The 23,113-nt window shown below is 44.6% G+C and overlaps 1 protein-coding gene across 1 annotated transcript in view; it reads right to left on the bottom strand.

The window, feature by feature from the left end:
* Positions 1-23,113, bottom strand: part of NXN (nucleoredoxin) — a 212,777-nt gene that overhangs the window by 22,516 nt on the left and 167,148 nt on the right. The window contains exons 2-5 of the mRNA XM_007520419.3: positions 17,969-18,086; positions 14,571-14,704; positions 12,925-13,025; positions 9,764-9,870 (exon numbers count right to left, since the gene is read on the bottom strand). Of these exons, the coding sequence (XP_007520481.2) occupies positions 9,764-9,870; positions 12,925-13,025; positions 14,571-14,704; positions 17,969-18,086 (460 nt within the window). The remainder of the gene's footprint in view (positions 1-9,763; positions 9,871-12,924; positions 13,026-14,570; positions 14,705-17,968; positions 18,087-23,113) is intronic.

The raw sequence follows: 23,113 nt of genomic DNA, 5'->3' as shown, positions 1-23,113 counted from the left end.
GGTCACCAATGCAGCAAGACTTCTGGGGAGCCTCAAGATATCTGCTCTGCCCACCCCCAAACCCCCCACTGAAACCAACAGACAGCTTAGCAAACTGTCAGCATTTTATGCAAAGTCTCCTCTGGTAGGCTGGGTGGAGACCTGGACTCCAGTGTTACTCCAAGTCCTACTCCCAAGGTGCTCAGAGGATTCTGGGTTGTTTGTTTGTATTACCCATTTCCACCTGAAGCTGGCAGGTTAGCACAGGGACATTCACAAAGGGACTGTCTAATCAAGTGACTGACTCACTAGAAGGCAGAGAGACAGGTCAGGTGAAGGAGGATTACTGGTGCTGGGGAGAGAATGTATCTGACACTGCTCTGTGCAAGCACCCTCTCCATCTCTAAAATATTTTTTTAAATTTATTTTTGGATGGAGACAAAGAGAAATTGAGAGGAGAGAGAGAGAGACACCTGCAGCCCTGTTTCACCACTCATGAAGCTTACCTCCTGCAGGTGGGGTCCAGGGGCTTGAACCTTGGTCCATGCCCACTGTAATGTGAGCACTTAACCAGGTCTGCTACCACCTGGTCCCAAGCACTTCCTCTTAATGTTTTAGGAGGAGATGAAGTGGAATGAGAACCCAGGACACAGAGGGGAGAGTCAAACGGAGAATGAGCTCCCACCGTCAGTACTAGAGGATTTTCCAAAGGCTGCACAGCAGAACCCTCCACTGGTGATCTTTCTCTCTCTCTCTCTCTCTCTCTCTCTCTCTCGTGTGTGTGTGTGTGTGTGTGTGTGTACACAACAGGATATTATAATATAACAGGAACTAGGTTTTGGGTCTTCATCCTTGCAGTAAGTCTGTCTTTCTTTCTCTCTCTCTCTCTTTCTTTCTTTCTCTCCCTCCCTCCCTCCCTCCCTCCCTCCCTCCCTCCCTCCCTCCCTCCTTCCTTCCTTCCTTCCTTCCTTCCTTTCTTTCTTTCTTTCTTACCAGAGCACTGCTCAGCTCTGGCTTGTGGTGGTGCAGAGGATTGAACCTGGGACTTTGGAGCCTCAGGCATGAGAGTCTCTTTGCATAACCATTATGCTATCTACCCCCGCCCACCTGTCTTTCTTTTTTTTATTGTTGTAGTTATTGTTATTGATGTCATCGTTGTTGGATAGGACAGAGAGAAATGGAGAGAGAAGGGAAAGACAGAGAGGGAGAGAAAGACAGACACCTGCAGACCTGCTTCACAGCCTGTGAAAAGACTCTTTCGCAGGTAGGGAGCCGGGGGCTTGAACCAGGATCTTTACGCTGGTCCTTGCACTTCAAGCCATGTGCACGTAACCCGCCATGCTACTTCCCCGCCTGTCTTTCTATATATTGATGAGATGACTGCTGGCTGGGGGCCCCTCAAGAGCTTGGGGTAGGGGTGATGGCTGGTGGTCAAAAAGACATGATTAGAAGACTGGAGGGAGTCGGGCTGTAGCGCAGCGGGTTAAGCGCAGGTGGCGCAAAGCACAAGGACCGGCATAAGGATCCCGGTTCAAACCCCGGCTCCCCACCTGCAGGGGAGTCGCTTCACAGGCGGTGAAACAGGTCTGCAGGTGTCTATCTTTCTCTCCTCCTCTCTGTCTTCCCCTCCTCTCTCCATTTCTCTCTGTCCTATCCAACAACGACAACAACAATAATAACTACAACAATAAAACAACAAGGGCAACAAAAGGGAATAAATAAATAAAATAAATATTAAAAAAAAAAAGAAGACTGGAACATTCAGCCCCACTCCTACCCCTAGTCTCTGGGGGAGGAAGAGGAGCAGGAGGCTGAGTGAGTCAGATATGTGCATATAGGAGAGCTCCATAAAAGTCTTCAAACTGGGGTCCAGAGTGTTTCCAGTCTGGTGAACACATGAAGTTCTAGGAGAGTAGTGAGCCTGGGAGCCCTGTGCCCTTTCCTATCCGCCTTCCCTTGTGCAGCTGTTCCATCTGGCTTGTTGTGAGTTGCATTCTTTATAATTCAGTGGTCACAGGAAGCAAACAGTTTTCCTGAGTTCTGTGGGCCATTCTAGCAAACTACGAGCCCTGAGGAGGTGTGGGGGTGTGTGTGTTTGTGTTCATAAACTTGTGATTAATATCTGGAGTGGAATGGAGGGGGGAGGAATTCTGTAGGACTGAGCCTTTGTTCTTAGGGATGTGATACAAACTCCAAGTAGACAATGTCAGTGTTTCATTGACTTAAAGGACTCCCAAGTGGTGTCAGAGAACTGACTGGTGTAGAGAACAAAACCCACATACTAGGTGTCACAAGTGTGAATAGAAACAGCTCAGACGATAGAAACACACTCATGGAGTGGCTCTGCAGATTTTTAACCACAAAGTTGCACAAAGCTCAGACATGTTCAGAATTCAATTTAACATAAGTCCCAGAGTTTTGTGCTACTGTGAAAAAATAGATAATTCTTTTTTAAGTTCAAAGGTATCTAGAGCTAGGTTGGAAGTGTTTAAATATCACAGAGGCAAATAAAGGTGGGATTTAGTCACGGGATGATGTGCAGTCTGCCTGCTTCCAAGACAAGAGACAAGAATTCAGAAAAGACATGACCTACAGAGGCTCCAAAGGTGAGACTATTCAATCTGGAGGGGAGCTGGAAATATATACGTATTATATATTTACAGTTATTTTCTTTCTTTCTTTCTTTTTTCCTCCAGGGTTATTGCTGGGCTCGGTGCCTGCACCATGAATCCACTGCTCCTGGAGGCCATTTTCCCCCTTTTTGTTGCCCTAGTTGTTGCAGCCTCGTTGCGGTTATTATTGCCATTGTTGATGTTGCTTTGTTGTTGGATAGGACAGAGAGAAATGGAGAGAGGAGGGGAAGACAGAGAGAGAGGGGAGAGAAAGATAGACACCTGCAGACCTCCTTCACTGCCCGTGAAGCGACTCCCCTGCAGGTGGGGAGCCGGGTTCGAACCGGGATCCTTATGCCGGTCCCTGCGCTTTGTGCCACGTGCGCTTAACCCACTGCACCACCGCCCGACTCCCAACAGTTATTTTCTTAATAATTAGTGGGCATTTTTGAGACCAAGGAAGATATAGAAATGTGAATAGAATTCATGGTCTTACATGTTTCTGTAGGAGAGTAACAGGCCAGTTCTGTGACTCCTACATTAAAATTTGGAGCTGAATAACTCAAGTTTGATTTTTTTTGTTTTCCTCCTCCAGGGTTATTGCTGGGCTCGGTGCCTGCACCATGAATCCACCGCTCCTGGAGGCCATTTTTTTTCCCCTCTTTTGTTGCCCTTGTTGTAGCTTCGTTGTGGTTATTATTATTGCCCTTGTTGACGCAATTCGTTGTTGGATAGGACAGAGAGAAAGTGCGCTTAACCCACATGCGCCACCGCCCGACCCCCCTCAGTTTGATTTTTGATGCTTAAGTTGCAACTCTACTAGAAGTACTGCTGCATTTAAGAGTCCTTAAGATTCACTAAGTATTTATGGGAGTTGGGCAATGGTACACCATGCAAGGACTAGGGTTAGAGGCCCCACTCCCCACCTGCAGGAAGGAAGCTTCATGAGCTATGAAGCAGGTCTGTATAAGTGTCTTTCTCCCTCTCCCCACTTCAACTTCTCTGTTCTATCAAATAAAATAGAAAAGGAGGAAATAAATAAAAGAATCACTAAATACTTATGAGTTTAATTTACTAGAGATAATAATATTGTTTTTATTGAGGGTGTTAATGCTTTATGGTGCAATCATTGACATGTGCATACAATGCCATTATATAATAGGCCCCCTGGAGTTTCCTTCCTGTCCACCGTCTCTCTCCCCCCTCAGAGTCCTTTGCTTTGGTGCAATACACCATGTTCAGTCCATGTTTCATTTTTTAGAACTCAAAAGCACTCTGTCCATCAGATATGCAATTTTAAAATTTTTTTATCATATTTATTTATTGGGTAGAGAAGGCCAGAAATCAAGAGGGAAGGGGGCTATAGAGAGGGAGAGAGACAGACATAGACATCTGTAGTACTGCTTCACTACTTGCAGAGCTTTCCCCTGCAGGTGGGGGCTGGGGGGCTCGAACCCAGGTCCTTGAGCACTGTAATGTGTGTGCTTAACCAGGTGTGCCACCACCCAGCCCCTAGATAAGCAGTTTTTTAAAGGTTTACATTTATAAGCCAGTTGAAAATGCTGATGCTCATTTTTCCTCCTCAGCTGCCTGAAGACCTGCAGCTCTTATGAGTGACACAGCTAACTGCTAGGGCCAGGAAGTTCATGAGAAACCTACGGCTTCATCAGGAACAAATGGTCCCAGACTTCCTTCATCCTAGGAAAGCAACACTATGTAGGATGGAAATTTGGGGAAAATTAGCTAAAAGGCTACTCTACCTGTCATCTTGGTATTTAAACTGAGAACTCACTTTGGTAGTGGTGTAAAGCAATTAGTTCTGGCTTGCTTTACAATTCCTTGCATTATACAAAGGAAAATGAACTCCAATGGAGACCAGCAAGACACGGCCTGTATAAGAACAAAAACAGGCAAGCACACAGCAGAAGGAAAGCAGAGACAGGCTGAGAAAATACAGTGGGTGTGCGAAGGCCAGTGTTGGTACAGGCAAGAAGGAGTCTAGAAGCTGAAGTGACTCTAGTGAGAGCACAGATTTTTCATGAAGATTAGTATGTGGAGACAATGTTTAAGGGAGTTTAATTAAGTTTGTAAGCGGGTCCAACCATTAATCACTTATTCCTTACAAGAAGAGACTAAGATCCTAGGTATACAAACTGAATCACACGATTCAAAGATCAACATTCAAAGTATTAAGATTCAGGTTTTTCAAATTTTATTTTTATTATTATTTTATTTATTTATTGGCTAGAGACAGAGAGAAAGGGAAGATAAGAGAAAAAGAGAGGCACCTACAGTACTGCCTTACCTCTTGTGAAGCTTCCCCCCCCCGCTACCCCCCTGTACAAATAGGGACCAGAAGCTTGAACCTGGGTCCTAGTGCATCGTAGCATGTGTGTTCTGTCATGAGCACCACTGCCCAGCTCCCCACAGTGTGTATTTCAAAAAGTCAAATATGACTTTAAAATCAAGTCACAGAGCAATCTTTTTAAAAAAATATTTGTTTTTTCATTCCCTTTTGTTGCCCTTATTGTTTTATTGTTGTGGTTATTGATGTCATTGTTGTTGGATAGGACAGAGAGAAATGGAGAGAGGAGAGGAAGACAGAGAGGGGGAGAGAAAGAGAGGAAGACAGAGAGGGGGAGAGAAAGACAGACACCTGCAGACCTGCTTCACCGCCTGTGAAGCGACTCCCCTGCAGGTGGGGAGCTGGAGGCTCAAACTGGGATCCTTAAGCCAGTCCTGCGCTTTGCACCATGTGAGCTTAACCCGCTGCGCTACCGCCCGACTTCCAGAATGATCTGTTTTTATTGATAAAAGCCTCCCAAGAACCTCACAAGCATATGAGATTTTCTGCATGCAGATGGTGAGTGAAGTAGAGGAAGACCAGTTCTTCCCCAGCACAGGGGAGACAAAAATTCCCATGGGGTCCCCAGAACTGGCCAACTTCCATATAGGCTTCTCAGCTTCTGCCTCAAGATCCTCCAGATTAGGAAGCCTGGAGGCACCACAGATCCCTCCCTTTATCTGACCGTGATCTTTGGGCGAAGCACCAGAGACCCAGAGAGGGAAGTGACTCGTGTGGTACCACACAGATGCTGAGGGTCAGAGCTGAGACCAGAACTGCTAGAGCACTCTTTTCCTGGCCCCACCTGTTCTCAGGGGCAGAGGCTGGGGCGGCGAGGAAGCACAGATGGGTGGAGGCATGCTCTATGGCTGAGGCAGCACAGTCAAAGGCCCTGGCCTGGGCACTCCCACCACACCCTCAATCTCCTGGGTTGTCTCTATGAGCTGCTTGAGGGCAGGTGCCAGTTATCTCTGCCTCTCAGCAACTGGCTCAGATCCAGGTACAAGGCAGACACCCAAGACATGTTTCCTGAAGAAAAGCACAAATGAACAAGAAGAATGAACAAAAGAATAAACAGAAGATAAAAGAAAGCTAGGAGGAGACAAAATCCTGGCTGAAAATCTATACACACCACTCCCTGTCCTAAAGAAGCAACCAGTCCAGGAAAAAAGAAATGGACGTGACATATATGTGTGTGTGTGTAGATCACAAGAATAAGAGTTGACTCTGGCTAGGGAGATAGCACAGTAGTTTATGCAACAGACACCCATAATGAAGACTCAGAGGTTCCAGGTTCAATCCCTGGCATCACCATAAACCATGGCTGAGCAGTAACAGGAAAAGACAGATGACTCTGAGAGAAGATACTGTAGACAGATGACTCTGAGAGAAGATACTGTTGGAAGGGTGGGGAGGCTCGCTGTGGAGGGATGGAGAGAGGGACTTTGTGAGATGGCAGAGAGGGGGAGTGCTGGGAAGCTGTGCAGTGTCTAGAGTACACAGGGGGAAGTGAGAAATGAGGCTGCATATGAGACCAGGAGGTAGAGGCCTCAGAATACCAAGCCACTGCTGCTGAGGGCTTCTTTTTTTTTCTTCTTTTTTAAATGTTTTAAATATTTATTTATTCCCTTTTGTTGCCCTTGTTGTTTATTGTTGTAGTTATTGATGTCATCATTGTTGGATAGGACAGAGAGAAATGGAGCGAGGAGGGGGAAGACAGAGGGGGGAGAGAAAGACAGACACCTGCAGACCTGCTTCACTTGTGAAGCGACTCCCCTCCCCCCCAGGTGGGGAGCCAGGGGCTCGAACCAGGATCCTTATGCTAGTCCTTGCGCTTTGTGCCACATGCGCTTAACCCGCTGTGCTACCGCCCAACTCCCTACTGAGGGCTTCTATGCAGATATGACCACCACCAGGAGGTTCTCTGGGAGGTGCTCTTCCAAACACAACACTGACACAGAAAGGGTACCTGCACAGAGAAAGGAGGCATCCCAGGTCTCATGGAATCACTGGGCCAATGAAAGGGAAGCTTTTGAAGAGATTTTTAAGGGAAAGAATGGGATATAGCTCAGAGATGGAACATATACTATGTAAGGCCTTGGATTTGATTCCAGGCATGTGCACAAGTACACACGGGGGGGGGGGGGGAGGGGGAGGGGAGGGGAGGGGGGAGGAGAAGAGAAGAGAGGAGAGGAGAGAAGAGATAGAAGTGGATAGAAGATAAATCTAAGAACCAGGAAAGCAGGGGTAAACCAGGAGGAAAAGAGATAATGTGGCAGAAGAGGACAAAGAGGAAGAGACATTAGCAACTGCCCCAAGAGTCAGAGGACAAAAGCAAAGGAATCAGAAAGAGAATAGAGTATCTGGACTTTGAATATTTCTATTAGCTCCTGTGGTGGTCTCAGTTCTGGGCTATGAAATGTAACTACAGGACAACTGATAAATAAATGTGAATCTCAAACTTCACCTCTCTCTTAATTCCAGACCACTGAATCCACATCACTACTTGAGTGTCTGATGGGCATCTTTATACCTAGCATGGTCAAAATCAAGCCACTGTTAAACTGATCCTGTCCACCTCCACTGACAATGAGCAGCCTAATCTGGCCTTAGTCGCAGAATGTCCCAAACACCTTATTTAAACCTCATATATTCTTTAAGATCCTGCTCCATAGTCACCTCCTCCAGGAAGTCCTCCCTCTTCAAACCCAGGTCACACCTATAGCAAGGCACATGCCTGCCTCAGTGAGCTATTTCTCCAGCTCCTGATTTGTCTTTTTCGCTGCTCCCCCGCCCTCAAGTAGCAAAAAGAAGAGTGATAACTCCACTATGAACAGTATCTGTCTAGGGTGCTATCTCTACAAAAGGAATGATCTTAGCTCTCCAAGACTGGCTAAGTGTAAAGCAGCTGACTGGAGGAAGGTTAGGAAGGAGGTTTTAAAAATTTAAAAATAAAATTGCAGTTTACTTCACAATTAAGCATTCTTTTTTTTTTTAAAGAGAGATTTTATTTACTTTTTAATATTTATTCCCTTTTTGTTGCCCTTGTTTTATTGTTGTAGTTATTATTTTAAAAAATTTTCAAAATTATTTATTTATTTATTCCCTTTGTTGCCCTTGTTTTTATTGTTGTAGTTATTATTGTTGTTATTGATATCATTGTTGTTGGATAGGACAGAGAGAAATGGAGAGAGGAGGGGAAGACAGAGAGGGGAAGAGAAAGACAGACACCTGCAGACCTGCTTCACCGCCTGTGAAGCGACTCCCCCTGCCTGTGGGGAGCCGGGGGAATTAAGCATTATTTCTAAGAAAATACTGATTAGTGCTTCAGGTCCCAGTTTTCAACACTTTCAGGAAATACATTTTCTGGGAGTTGGGCTATAGCACAGCGGGTTAAGTGCACATGGTGCGAAACTCAACGACTGGTGTAAGGAAATACATTTTCTAACCTAGGAGGTAGTATCCATCAGCCCACATTATTAATGCTTCAGGAACCAGGGGAAGCACCTTATGGATATTCTCCCAGTAGTTCTGTGTGGGAGAACCATGCCATTATTTATTTATTTATTCCCTTTTGTTGCCCTTGTTGTTTTATTGTTGTAGTTATTGATGTCATCATTGTTGGATAGGACAAAGAGAAATGGAGAGAGGAGGGTAAGACAGAGAGGGGGAGAGAAAGATAGATACCTGCAGACCTGCTTCACCACTTGTGAAGTGACTCCCCTGCAGATGGGGAGCCGAGGACGTGAACTGGTATCCTTACTTAACGCTGGTCCTTGCGCTTCGTGCAACGTGCACTTAACCTGCTGTACTACCACCCGAATCCCCCATGCCATTCTTGTTGAGCAGATGAAGATACCCAGGCTCAAAGAGGCTGAGTGATGGAACCAAAGATCACTTTCTTTCATTATTATCTTTTATTTATAAAATGGATAAGAGGGGTAAAATCCCACACAATTCACACCACCAGAACTCTGTATCCCATCCTCTCCCCTGAAAGCTTTCCTATTCTTTATCCTTCTGGGAGTATGGACCTAGGATCATTATGGGATGCAGAAGTTTTGGCTTCTGTAATTGGTTTTCTGCTGAACATGGGTGTTGGCCAAAGATCACTTTCAGGCCTGTCTGACAGAGGTCAAGTCATTTGAGAGTGTGTCTTTTGTGGTCCAACCATGTATGAACCCACAAGGCCATGTTTTGAGACGTAGGAGTCTTATAGAAAAAAGTTTTTTGGTGGTGGTGGGGCTTTAGTAAGGCCTAGTTTACATACCAGAAAATACTTTATACATATGATCATTAAGATGGTGAAAAAGTTGATGACTGGATAGAGAAGTTATGAGACATGGACTCTATGGAATACTACTCTGCAATTTAAAAAGATGATATTCTGTCTTTTGAGACAAGATGGATGGAAGTAGAGGTGATTATGCTTAGTAAAGTAAGAAAAGAGGAGCAAGACAATTACTGGAAGGTTTCACTCACATGTGGAATCCAGAGAATTAAAACATATGAACTTGTAAATCAAAAGCAGAAGCAACCAAACTGTTTCTCAGACTTTGTGAGAACCATGATGGTTATTGTTGGGAGGGTGGGGGGCACAGAACTTGAATGTTGGTTGTGGTGCAGAACTATATACACTGTAATTTTTTAATCTTGTAAACCACTATTAATTGCTAATAAGTATTAAGTAAATAAAATTACAACAATAACAAAAGAAATCTACATCCATGGTACTAAAGATCCTCCTTTCTCTCTAAAAAGAAAGGCAAACACACTGTGAGCTCAGACATGCAGGTTTCCCAACAGCCCCCGGGGCTGCAAAGCCTACCTTGGATTCCATAGAGCCGGTTGAGGCGTGAGCGCCGGGCCTCATCAGTGTACGGAACAGCGAGCCAGGGCATCTCACTGAAGTACTGTTTGAATGAGTCCTCTGATCTGCAGAGATTATAAACACAAAAACAAGGTACAGTTATCTCTAGACACACCATCACTGTGTCCTTCCTACCTTCTGCCAAGCTGTGCTTCGAGCTCTGAATGTCAGGGCTTCTAATCTCTGTGATCCTCAGAGACCAGGCTAGCAATACAGGAAGAGGAAAACCTACCCATTCCAATTTACACAAAGAGCAAGTGCATCTACACATCAGGCAATGACAAGCCATCTGAATAGCCTTTCACTATAACTTATGTTCCCCTGTCATTTATTTGCTTGTTTGCCTGGCAGGATACTGAATCCAAGACATCTAACCTGTTTTAAGGTTTTAAGACGTGATTACAAACCTAGGCAGGTGTTAGAATGCAGAAATTTCAAGGTTCGGAGTTTAATCCCTGATGCCATATATGCCAGAGTGATGCTCGGGTTCTTTCCCTTTCTCTCTTTCTCTCTTTTTTTTGCCTCCAGGGTTATTGCTGGGGCTCAGTGCCAGCACTACAAATCCACTGCTCCTAGAGGCCATTTTTTCCATTTTGTTGGCTAGGACAGAGAGAAACTGAGAGGGGAGGGGAAGACAGAAAGGGAGACAGATACCTGCAGACTTGTTTCACCAGTTGTCAGGTGACTTTCCTTCAGGTGGGGAGCCAGGGGCTCGAACCAGGATCCTTGCACTTCATACCATGTGTACTTAACCCAATGTGAAGTGTGCCACCACCCAAACCCTGGTTCTTTCCCTTCATTCTCTCCTGTTAATAAATAAATCTTGGGCTGGGGTAGATAGCATAATAGTTACGCAAACAGAATCTCATGCCTGAGGCGCCGTGAAGTCCCAGGTTCAATCCCCTGCGCCACCAAAAGCCAGAGCTGAGCAGTGCTCTGGTTAAAAAATAAAAATTTAAAAAAAAATTAAAAAAACAAAAAACAAAACTTGAGCTCCACTTCCCCAGAGCCCTTCCCCACTAGGGAAAGAGAGAGACAGGCTGGGAGTATGGATCGACCTGTCAACGCCCATGTTCAGCGGGGAAGCAATTACAGAAGCCAGACCTTCAACCTTCTGCAACCCCCAATGACCTTGGGTCCATATTCCCAGAGGGTTAAAGAATAGGAAAGCTATCAGGGGAGGGGATGTGATACAGAGGTCTGGTGGTGGGAATTGTGAGAAGTTGTACCCCTCTTATCCTATGGTTTAGTCAATGTTTCCTTTTTATAAATAAAAAAATTTAAAAAAGAAAATTAAAAAAACTTGAAAAAATAAAAAACTCTTCTAAAATAAATAAATAGATAAATAAATAAATAAATAAATCTTATTTAGTTCAATTTATTTTTGTGCCAAGGTCTCATGCCTACACAGATCCATAGCTCCCTGTGGACTCTTTCTAATTTCAGATAGACAGAGACAGAGACAGAGAGACAGCATAGACTGCTTCAACATGCATGAAGGTTCCCTGGTGTCATGCATATTGTGCCAGGATAACTAGCACACTGTGTATACTCAACCAAGTGGTTTTATCCAGTCTTTCAAAATTTCTCTTTGATTTTTGCTTCTTAATAAAAATCTACTTATTGGGGCTGAGTGGTGGCACACCTGGTTGAGCATACATGTTGTAATGTGTGAGGACCAGGGTTTGAGCCTTTGGTCTCCACCTATGGGGGGGGAGCTTTGTGAGTGGTCAAGCAGTGCTGCAGGTTGTCTGTCTGTCTCCCTCTTTATCACTCCATTCCCTCTCGATTTTTGGCTGTCTCTATTCAATAAATAAATAAAGATAATAAACCTAAATAAATAAATAAATAAAATTTATTTATTTCATTAACCAGAGCATTGATAGGCTCTGGTTTTTGTTTGTTCCAGGGACTTCAGAATCTCAGGCAGGAAAGCTGTTTTGCATAACTATTATACTATCTCCCCAATAAACCAATCTTTAAAAATGTTAACAAATTTTCAGTCTCAGGAGTGGTACAGTAGATAGAGAGCCAGACTTGTATACATGAAGTCCCACGTTTGATGCCTGGATTTGCATATGTCAGAGTGATGCTCCGGTTCTCTCTCTATCTCTCATTATTAAATAAATCTTTGAAAAATATTTACAAAGTAAAAATACAATTATTTCATCTGGCATGCCTTCCAGCTTGCTCCCACCCACACACACTGAGACAGGTAGCTAGGGAACAGCAGGTGGCACCAAGAGCCAACAAGACCAAGACTGGATAGTGCAGACTTCAAGGAAATGACCATGCGCAAAACACCCCCAGAGTTCACACCTCAGAGCCCTTTCTGTGAACAACTCTCTAGAGAAGCAGATGTGTCTGGTAGCTTGTCTGAACTGGGAGTTCAGTTAATGGGAGGGCAAGAAGCAGGGAAAATTGAGAATAAGGGACCTGAAACACTCCAGGAAGAATGTCTGTCTTTCTTTTTTTCTTTTTAGAGACAGGGAAGCAGGGAGGGAAGGAGAGAGGGAGGAAGGGAGGGAGAAAGGGAGAGAGAGAGAGAGAGAGAGAACCACAGCACTGAAGCTTCCTTCAATGTGGCAGGGACTAGGCTTGAACCTGGGTCGTGTACATGGTAAGCAGCACACTACCCAAGTGAACTATTTTGCCAACCCCCACTTCTGCTTTTTGTGATAGCTCCCAATCAAAGCATGTGGCAAGAGCTAGAACAAACAAATGTGTAGTCTTACAAGACAGGTTCACACTCCATCAGCATCTGGATTTTCCCTTTCCATCCATCCTCCTCCGTGCTTCTTCACCAGTCTGAAAAACTGAATCAACCAGAGAACTACATCCTAGTCTCAGGTGCAGGTGTGAACTGGCTCACTGTTTATAGTAGAAACAGATGGGGTTATTTTGTTTCTGTTTATTTTTGTTGTTTATGCTCCCCTGTGGGCTCGTAATTGCGGAGTGTAGCCACCCTCTGCAAATAATTCCAGATAATGTCTTCCCTAATCTCTACATCCTCTATCACATTCTAGAATAAAGATATGAGAAGTATAAAGAAAAAGAGAGGCATGCTAAGCACATAGAGAAGATAGATGCACACCACCACTTTCCCCAGTCTACATTACCTGTCTGCACTAACAAAGATGATCTCAAATTTCTGGCCTGCCTCCTTGATCTTCCGGTAGGATTCCACCAGGACCCGGGTGAGGCTTCGGCACGGTGGGCACTGAAAGACAAAGTGCGAACCTACAGCACAGCAGTGCCCCTTCCACATTCCATTCCCACACATTTATCACCAGAGGCCAGGTAAGCAAAACCCGAAAGAATCAGAAATAGTGGTTGGGGAGATAGCTTAGCATCTATCCCTGGCATTACGCATGTTCAGAATGGTGATCTGGTCTCTCTTTTCACATTAAACAAACAAATCTTTTTTAAAAAGGCGTGGGTAGATAGCATAATGGTTATGCAAAGAGACTCTCCTGCCTGAGGCTCCAAAGCCCCAGGTTCAATCCCCCACACCACCGTAAGCCAGAGCTGAGCAGTGCTCTGGGGGGCAGAGGGGGAGAGGTAGAAGTGCAGATGCCTCTCATAAGGGTACGTGTCCAACATGGACTCTATCCCATGGCAGCAGTCAAAAAGACATTTTCAAGGGGCTGGGGTGGTGGTGCGAACACATCACAGTGCACAAGGACCCACCTGAAGGGGGAGGCTTCACAAGCAGTGAAGCAGTGCTAGGTTTCTCTCTGTCCCCTTTCTCCCCTCTACCTCCCCCTTCTCTCTCAGTTTCTCTCTTACCTGTCTAATAAAACAGAAAGGAGAGAAAAAAAAAAAAAAAAAGGAAAAAGTGGCCACTAGGAGCAGTGGGTTCATAGTGACAGCACCGAGCCCAAATGATAATTTTAGTGGCAATTAAAAAAAAAAAGTTGACTTTTAAAGATATTACATTAAAAATGGGTCTTTGCCATTACCTTTAAAAATATTTAGAAGGGGCAGGGGCTGGGTGGTAGGGCACCTGGCTGAGTGCACACATTACCATGCAGAAGGACCCAGGTTGGAGCCCCTGCTCCCCACTGCAGGGGGTTGCTTCAGGAGCAGTGAAGCAGGACTACAGGTGTCTTTCTCTTTATCTCCTGTTCCCCTCTCAATTTCTCTCTGTCCTATCAAGTAAAATATTAAGAAAAAAGTGGCCGCCATGGATTCATACCAGTACCAAGCCACAGTGACAATCCTGGTGGCAATAAAAATAAAAGATACGGGAGTCGGGCAGTAGCACAGTGGGTTAAGTGCACATGGTGCAAAGTGCAAGGACCAGTGTGAGGATCCTGGTTCGAGCTCCCAGCTCCCCTCCTGCAGGAGAGTCCCTTCACAAGCGGTGAAGCAGGTCTGCAGGTGTCTATCTTTCTCTCCCCATCTCTGTCTTCCCCTCCTCTCTCCATTTCTCTCTGTCCTATCCATCAACGACGACAACAAGAAGAACTACAACAATAAAACAACAAGGGCAACAAAAGGGAATAAATAAATAAATATTTAAAAAATAAAAGATACATATGTATTAAAATATATTTTTTAAAGAAGATGACACATCCGTACCATGTACCTTTCATACTAACCAGCATTTATTGTATGCCAGAAATACATGAGCACAGGAAGAAACCAGAATGCCAGGAAATTTTGCTGGATTAGTAACACCTCCAGAAGTCACCCACAGCTGATGCTGGTGGCAACCTCACTGTTTCTTTCCATCTGGATTGAAGAGGGAGGGAACACTTACCCAGTGTGCAGAGAAATAGACTCCCACATGCGACCCTTCCAGGCTGCTGCTCTCCAGGGACTGCTCATTGTTTCTGAGCAAGGGCCCTGCAATGACTTCTCTGAAGGGTTTAGGTCCCCATGGGAATTCCAGACCTAAAATGGGTGACAGATGGCAGGAATGTTCATTGTAGCCTCTGACCCTAAAGACCTCAGGGTTGCAAGGCACTGACACTTTTATCATCAAACAACTTCATCCTACCCAAAGGACCTGTAGATAAAACAGCACAAAAAGGATAACTCAGGGACAGGGTGGTAGAGCACTTGCTAGAACATCCACACTACAATGTACAAGGACCCAGGTTCAAACTCCTGGTTCCCTCCTACAGAGCGGAAGCTTTACAAGTGGTGAAGTAGTACTGCAAAAGTGTCTCTTTTTCTTTCTCCATTTCTAATCCCTTTCCCTCTCAATTTCTCTGTCTCTATACAAAACAAACAAACAAACAAATAAGCAAAACAAAAATATAGGGAGTCGGGCGGTAGCGTAGTGGGTTAAGCGCACGTGGCACAAAGTGCAAGGACCGGAGTAAGGATCCCGATTCGAACCCCCGGCTTCCCACCTGCAGGGGAGTCGCTTCATAGGCGGTGAAGCAGGTCTGCAGGTGTCTATCTTTCTCTCCCCCTCTCTGTCTTCCCCTCCTCTCTCCATTTCTCTCTGTCCTATCCAACAACGATGACATCAACAATGACAATAATAACTACGACAATAAAACAAGGGCAACAAAAGGGAATAAATAAATTAAAAAATATTAAATATATATATATATGTATGTTTTTTTAAAAAGCAGAACTCATCCATAGCAGAATACATCCAACCCTCACAGTGATGGTTCTATAACCAGGGTGATTACAGTGTTTGTGGCATTTGAAAAGCACAGAAGTCCTGGTCACAACCAAATCTTGGAAGCCAGGGACAAGGCTGAAGATGGATGTTTGAAAACAAAGCAAACTCGATGCTTTCAGTGATCATGATGAGGGGCTGGGTTGAGGAATCCTTGTCATGGTTTTAACTGTGAGTTTCTTCTGTTGCAATTCCAGAATCAGCAGGTCCACCCCCAGATATTCTGCCTTAGTCTGTCTGGGTTGGGGCCCAGGGAACTCAATAAGAATCTGTCTAGTGAGAAGTAAAATTTACTAAGTCCAGATGGTCTATGCTCTGACACTTAAGCCTCAGGCAGGAAGAGCAATGATATGTTCCCAGCTAAAGGGAATAGTATTTTCTCACAGGGTGGTCCAAGGACCACTGCCTCGAAATTGCCTAGGGTGGGTGGGTGGGGAGCTGGGGAAAGCACAGACTGGTTAAAAATTGCAGGTGGCCAAGCCCACCCTGAAATAAACAGACCTCCGAATCTCTAGAGGTGGGGTGGGAGGTCTGCGTTTAACAGTCTTCAGAGGGTGTGTGTGTGTGTGTGTGTGTGTGTGTGTGTGTGTGTGTGTGTTTTACACTTGAGAAGATAAAGAGTTGGTTCCACCATGCCCTCATTTTTTCTTGAGGGAAATTTTTTGAATCTAGTGAAATCTGTCCTGGAAAAATTTGGGATCAGTGTTGGTGCTTCTAACTGGAGCAACGGGTTGCATTGGATCGACCTTCTCGTGGTGCATCCCGTGAGTACCCATTCATTGGGGAAACTGACGATCCTTCCTAGCCGACTGAATCCACATGGATCCCAGTCACTTTCAAAGCCAGCAACAAGCAGCTCCTGACAGCTTTGCTGTTGACTGGCTACGGAAGAAGGGCAAACGCTAGAAGAAGAAGAAGACTGGAGCAACAGGTGAGGGAGGGAAGGTTTTTTTTTTTTTTTTCCCCCCATACCAGAGTACTTCTTAGTTCTGGCTTATAGTGATGGTGGGGACTGAACCTTGTACTTCAGGTATAAAAGTTGTTTTGCATAACCATTATGCTATCTCCCTAACCAGGGAAAAATCTTATGACCCTTTCATGATTCCAGAATAAGGGAGAAAGAAATGGACCTTGGTAGCCCAAGAGGTGGTACAGTGGACAAAATGTTGAGTTCTCAAGCATAAGGTCCTGAGTTCAAGTCCTTACATGGCATGTGGCAGAGAGATGCTCTGGTGTCCTCTCTGTCTCGAAAGAAAGAAAGAGAGAGAGAGAAAGAAAGAAGTGCACATGGAACGAAGCCCAAGGACCAGCGTAGGGCTCCCCACCTGTAGGGGAGTCACTTCACAAGTGGTGAAGCAGGTCTGCAGGTGTCTATCTTTCTCTCCCCCTCTCTGTCTTTCCCTACTCTCTTAATTTCTCGCTGTCCTATCCAACAACAACGACATCAATAACAACAACAAAAAACACAACAACAAGGGCAACAAAAAGGGGGGGGGAAGCCTCCAGAAGCAGTGGATTTATGGTGCAGGCACTGAGCCCAGCAATAACCCTAGAGGCAAAAAAAAAAAAAAAAAAGGAAGAAAGAAAAAGGGAGGGAGGGAAGGCAGGAGGGAGGCAGGGAGGGAGGGAGGGAGGAAGGAATGAAGGAAGGAATGAAGGAAGGAATGAAGGAAGGAAGGACAGTTGCTGAGCTGTGTGGTCTGGATGGAGGTGCCTAGCTAAGCCATGGCCAGCCACCTAGTCAGGCAGCAAAACAAAGTAAGTGAGGTTTGTAGGACTGGGGTCAGAAACCAGGTGTTGTCACTGCTATGGCCAGGAAAACAACACAGAGATTGAGACTTGGCTACATGAGATTTTAAAGGGAGTGGGGGAGAAGACTCTTTAGCCTGTCTCTAATCATGAAGGTTACAGCTGCTGAGAAACTACTATAAGAAGTCAGCATCTGAGCTTTAGTTTCTTCTCAGTGACCTTCTTTGCCAGAGATGCTGAACTTCCTTATTTCAGATCCCTTTGGTTCATGAGTTAAAGTCCTTCGGAGAGACATCCTGATCTCTTTAAAAATCTTAACTGTGGGGAGTCGGGCGGTAACGCAGTGGGTTAAGCACACGTGGCGTGGCGCAAAGCACAAGGGCCAGCCGCAGTTTGAGCCCCGGCTCCCCACCTGCAGGGGAGTCGCTTCACAAGTGGTGAAGCAGGTCTGCAGGTGTCTATCTTTCTCTCCCGCTCTCTGTCTTCCCCTCCTTTCTCCATTTCTCTCTGACCTATCCAACAACAATGACATCAAATAATAACTACAACAATAAAAAAAAAACAAGTACAACAAAAGGGAATAAATAAATAAGTATTTAAAAAAATCTTAACTGTGTTTTGGAGAGTACTGAAATTTCATCAAGACAACATTCTCTAGACAAATAAAATTCACTTATAAATATTTCATTTGTGTGTACTCTAGCGATGGGGTGGAGGCCACGGCGGGGAGGGGCAGTGGGAAGGGTGAGATGGATGAGCCAAGGACTCACCTTCGGGGTCATCTCGGATCACTAGCAGTCCATTCCTGCACACAACCTTCCCAGTGGTGGCGTCTAGGAATATTAGTGATGGAATGTTGGAGATTCGATATTTGTTCCAAAGTTTAAGCTGCAAGAAAAATAGAAGGTGGTTACATCCAAATCTGCTTAACTGCAGAGTTCTTTCAAGTCCCTCCAGCCCAAAGTTGAGAGGTTAAATGGGGTAGATGGAATGGAAAACACTAAAACAGAGATAAATTATTTACTGACATAAATCAGGGCAGGTTGGGCAAGAGTGATGAGAGCAGCTCCAATCCCAATGCTCTGGTGCTTTGTGATTGCAGGAGACTCCACATCAGAATCTTACTCAGGCTCTTGTAACACAGACTGAGAGGGGACCCTACTCTTGCTCAAGGAGAGCTTTTTCATCCCATACCTCTCCCAAGGGCACTTTCTTTCTCTAAAAAGCACAAAGATGAAGAAGGGTTAGACCACGCAGCTCAGCGACTGTCCTAGGACTCCTCCATCCCTCCCTTCTTTCCTTCCCACCCTTTCTATTTCTTTCTTTCCTTCCATCCTTTCTTTTCTCTTTCCTTCTCCTTCTTCTTCTCCTCCTCCTCCTCCTCCTCATTTGCCATTAATGATAGAGATAGAGACAGAGAAAATGCCAGAGCATCTCTCTGCCACGTGCTATGTGAGGAACTGAACTCAGGACCTTATGCTTGAGAGCTCTACATTTTATCCACTGCACCACCTCTTGGGCTACAAAGGTCTATTTCTTTCCTCTTTATTCTGGAATCATGAAAGGGTCATAAGATTTTTCCCTGGTTAGGGAGATAGCATAATGGTTATGCAAAACAACTTTTATAATTTTTATGCTTTTATGATTCAGTCAGGAAGGGAGATTTTTCATTGATATCTGCTCCCCTTACCAGCAGCTAAGGTCTCTATGGCTTTCCAGTCTCCAAGAAAGGACAAGGGTAGTGAATAGAAAGTCAAGCAGTTATAATCCACCCATTTCCTCATTCCCCTCTGGTTCCCACGCTTGGAATATCAGCAGTTGTTAGAGGCTAGTGCCATTCAATTTGCAAATATGGGGGGAGCAGTATCTTGAGCTAGCCCAACCTGCAGTTCTCAGTATCACTCATAACAATTCATGGGAGGCAAGTTCTCAAGGCTGACCCTGTACCCATGAGGGAACTAGGGTCTAAAGGGGGGAACGAGGCTGAGAAAAAGTGAATGTGACAGCCCAGGAGTAGGAGGCAATTATGTGCAGACTCCCTTTTCTGCCCCCTCCTGCTTTTGTGAGCACAGTTTAGGTGGGCAACTGGGTACTCTGGACCTTAACTGCCAAGCTCAGGAAGTGACATAATTACATGAAATGTTGAGCCACTAATGCAGCCATAAAGAAGAAAGACACGGGAATCGGGCAGTAGCGCAGCGGGTTAAGTGCAGGTGGCACAAAGTGCAAGGACCAGTGTAAGGATCCTGGTTCGAGCCCCCGGCTCCCCTCCTGCAGGGGAGTTACTTCACAGGTGGTGAAGCAGGTCTGCAGGTGTCTATCTTTCCCCCTTTCTGTCTTCCCCATCTCTCTCCATTTCTCTCTGTCCTATCTAACAATGATGCCATCAATAACAGCAATAATAACTACAACAATAAAACAACAAGGGCAACAAAAGGGAATAAATAAATATTAAAAAAAAAAAGACAGAAAGACACGGAGAAACCAAAGAGTAGTCCACTGGTGATTTAGCTGTAGGTCCCAGGGACCAGCTGGGAGGGCTGGCTACTTGGGCACTGGCCGAAGAGAGTACATGTGTACCAAACAGGAAAGGGCTGCAGAAGCCCAACTGCTTACAGCCAGGAGGAAGTTCTGTGTGGTTATGACTATTTTTGCTTTAATTCTGCCTTAAGTAGTGAGAGTTGGGCAGGATACCTGCCAAGAGATGTTCGGCTTTCTTTGTCAGGGGAGACCTGCATCTCTGCAGGAAGGATTGATTGGGAGACCCTACTTCAAACTGGGTGAGCTTTGTACTAGTGCTGCTGCATGTCTTGCCAGGTCTGTTTCCAACAGGCTCCCCAACTAGCCACAGGTCATCAGAATAAGAGTGAATCTGCACATACAGTATTAAACAACTGAAGAGAACTCTGATGCAGGATTCAGATTAAATACTTTTGGGAGAAGTTCAATAATACAACACAGCCATTTGCCAAAGGGGTTACCTACACAAATGTGCTGATAAAAGGATAAGAAGTAAGAAACTCCAAGATTAACCATCTTTAACTAAAAATAAATAAATTAATTAACATATACATATACATGGGCTGGGTGGCAGTGCAGCGGGTCAAGCATACATGGCATGAAGGGCAAGGACCAGAGCAAGAATCCCGATTCAAGCCCCCAGCTCCCCACCTGCAGGGAGGCTCACTTCACAAGTGGTGAATCAGGTCTGCAGGTTTCTTTCTCTCCCCCTCTGTCTTTGTCTCCTCTCTCGATTTCTTTCTGTCCTATCCAACAACAACAGTGGCAGCAATAACAATAACAGCAACACAGCAACAAAAATGGGAAAAATGGTCTCTGGGCACAGTGGATTCATAGTGCAGGCAATAATCCCCAGCAAACCCTGGAGGCAATATATATATATATTTCATTTATCTCATGAGACAGAATACATGTTGGGCAGGGGCGACTGCATAATGGGTATGCAAAATACTTGCATGCCTGAGGCTTTTAAGTCACAGGTTCAATTCCCCACACCACTGGAAGCCAGAGCTAAGCAGTGCTCTAGAGAAAGGAGGAGGCATGGGGATTGAATGAACCAGAAACCCCCAGACATACAAGTCCTGTGCTCTACCAGCTGTACTATTTCCCCGGTTTTTTAAAAAATATTTACTTATTTATTTATTTATTCATTCCCTTTTGTTGCCCTTGTTGTTTTTACTGCTCAACTCCCCTTTCCCCAGTTTTTTGTACAACTCTTCCTCTGTCGCATATACTGTTAAGAGGTCTCTACTATCACATCTTGTGATAGTACATGGCATCTTGTAACAAGATTCTCTTCCTGTGTAGCTAGACTCTTGCATAAAGTAAAATACTGTCTGTGAGCTGAAAATATGAGATGGAAGATAAATCATAATTATAATAGACCAGTTTGAATGTAAGCCCCAATATTATACTTGAAATACAGCATACAGCTGAGTCTTGGCTAGATGTTTTAGTACCTGGGAAACTAGTCCCTAAATACCTGGCCACCCAACCAGTGTCCCTGAGGCTGGCAGGGCTGGTTGGGACAGTCTGAGGACATTAGTGTAGTACTTTGGACTTCTGCCTCCCCCTCCCCCATCCAAGCAAACTAAGGAAGAAATTCCCTTTTCCTGGGTTCCTTGTATAGGTAGGACTGTAACTCCCTCCCCTACCCCAACTCAAATTACCACAGAGAGTGAGAGTTCTCTCAGGATCCTCTCTTTAGAGAGGTAAGAAACTGCAACCCTTAAAAACCTCATCTTCTCTCCCTCCTGAGAGATCCTTCCCTTTTTCTTTCCCACTGTGTCTCAGGAAGACAGGTCCTGGCTTGTGTTTTACCCACTGTTGTTGGAGCTTTTGTTTCCAAGTAAAGATCTGCTGATTTGGTGAGGGGGAAAGTATGCTTCTAGACTTAGTCCGACATTAAAAAGCTGGCCCTTTTGTAACACAGCATGGCCTAATTTTATATGCTAGGAGTCTCTTTAGGAATGCATGCCATTCATTAGCAATTTGTAGATTGCATGGACTATCTTAATTACAATGTAGTGTCAAGGTTACTCTGTTCTGAAACAGCACAGAAGGCATAGGAATAATCATTCCATTGTGCCAATTTTGATGACTGAGTCAGAAAGTGAATCTTACATTGGAAAAATCCTATAGTCACTTTAATGATGATGAATCTCTCTCTCTCTCTTTCCTGGGTCCTCAAGCATTGTAACATGTGCTTAACCAGGTGCACCACCACATGATCCCAATAAATAAAATCTTTAAAAAAATTTTTTTAGTTATCTTTCAATTTTTCTATTTTTATTAATTTTTTATTATCTTTATTTATTTATTGGATAGAGACAGTCAGAAATTGAGTGGAACGGAGAGACTGAGAGGGAAAGAGACGGAGAGACACCTGCAACCCTGCTTTACCACTTGCAAAGCTTTCCCCCTGCAGGTGGGGACTGGGGGCTTGAACCTGAGTCCTTGAGCATTGCAACACGTGCACTCCACCAGGTGCACCACCACCTGGCCCAAATAAAATCTTTATAAAAAAAAAAAAAGAAGTGATCACCAAGAGTTATTTACTTTTGTGTCTTTTCAAGTACATGTGACATCTCAAGCCCATTAAAGTTGTTTTTCTTTCTTTTTCTTTTTCTTTTTTTTCTTTTCTTTTTTTTTTTTTTGCTTCACAACCATTTTGGGTTACAGACACTGGAGGCTAGAAGCTACAGATTTTTTCTCCAGAGGAAAGTGCATATACAAAAAAAGTCTGTGGTGGTCCAGGAAGTGGCATAGTGGATAAAGCATTGGACTCTCAAGCATGAGGTCTTGAGTTTAATCCCCAGGAGCACATGTACCAGAGTCATGTCTGGTTCTTTCTTTCTTTCTCTCTCTCCTCCTATCTTTTAAAAAGTCTACGTGCAATTTCATAAAGTTCATGATAAGTCTATTGTTCCCTGCGGCCATTTTCCTTCCCCCCTCCCCCTGTCTTTTTATTTGCTAGAACAGGAATTGAGAGACAGGGAGACAGAGAAGATAAAAGAGACACCTGCAGACCTCCTTCTCTACTCATGAAAATTCTCTCTGCGGGTGGGGAGTGAGAATTTGAACCCAGGTCCTTGAATACGATAATGTGTGAACTCTGCCACAGATACCACTGCCTGGCCCTCCCAAATGATTATTTTTCCAAAAGACAGTACTGAAGGCAAAGGTAAAAAATAAAGTAAGGGCCTAGGAGATAGCACAGTGATTTGTGCAACAGACCTTCATACCTGAGGCCCCAGAGGTCCCAGATTCAATCCCTTGAATCAGCATAAGTCAGAATTGAGTAGTGCTCTGGTCTTGGTCTCATTCTCTCTCTAAAATAAAAATTACAATTTATATTTAAAAAAAAAAACTTTATTCTTCCTTTGGAGGAAACA

Source organism: Erinaceus europaeus, chromosome 12, assembly GCF_950295315.1.
Source record: "Erinaceus europaeus chromosome 12, mEriEur2.1, whole genome shotgun sequence".
Lineage (NCBI taxonomy): Eukaryota > Metazoa > Chordata > Mammalia > Eulipotyphla > Erinaceidae > Erinaceus > Erinaceus europaeus.
The sequence above is the reverse complement of the archived record's forward strand: the minus strand, read 5'-3'. Positions and strand labels throughout refer to the sequence as shown.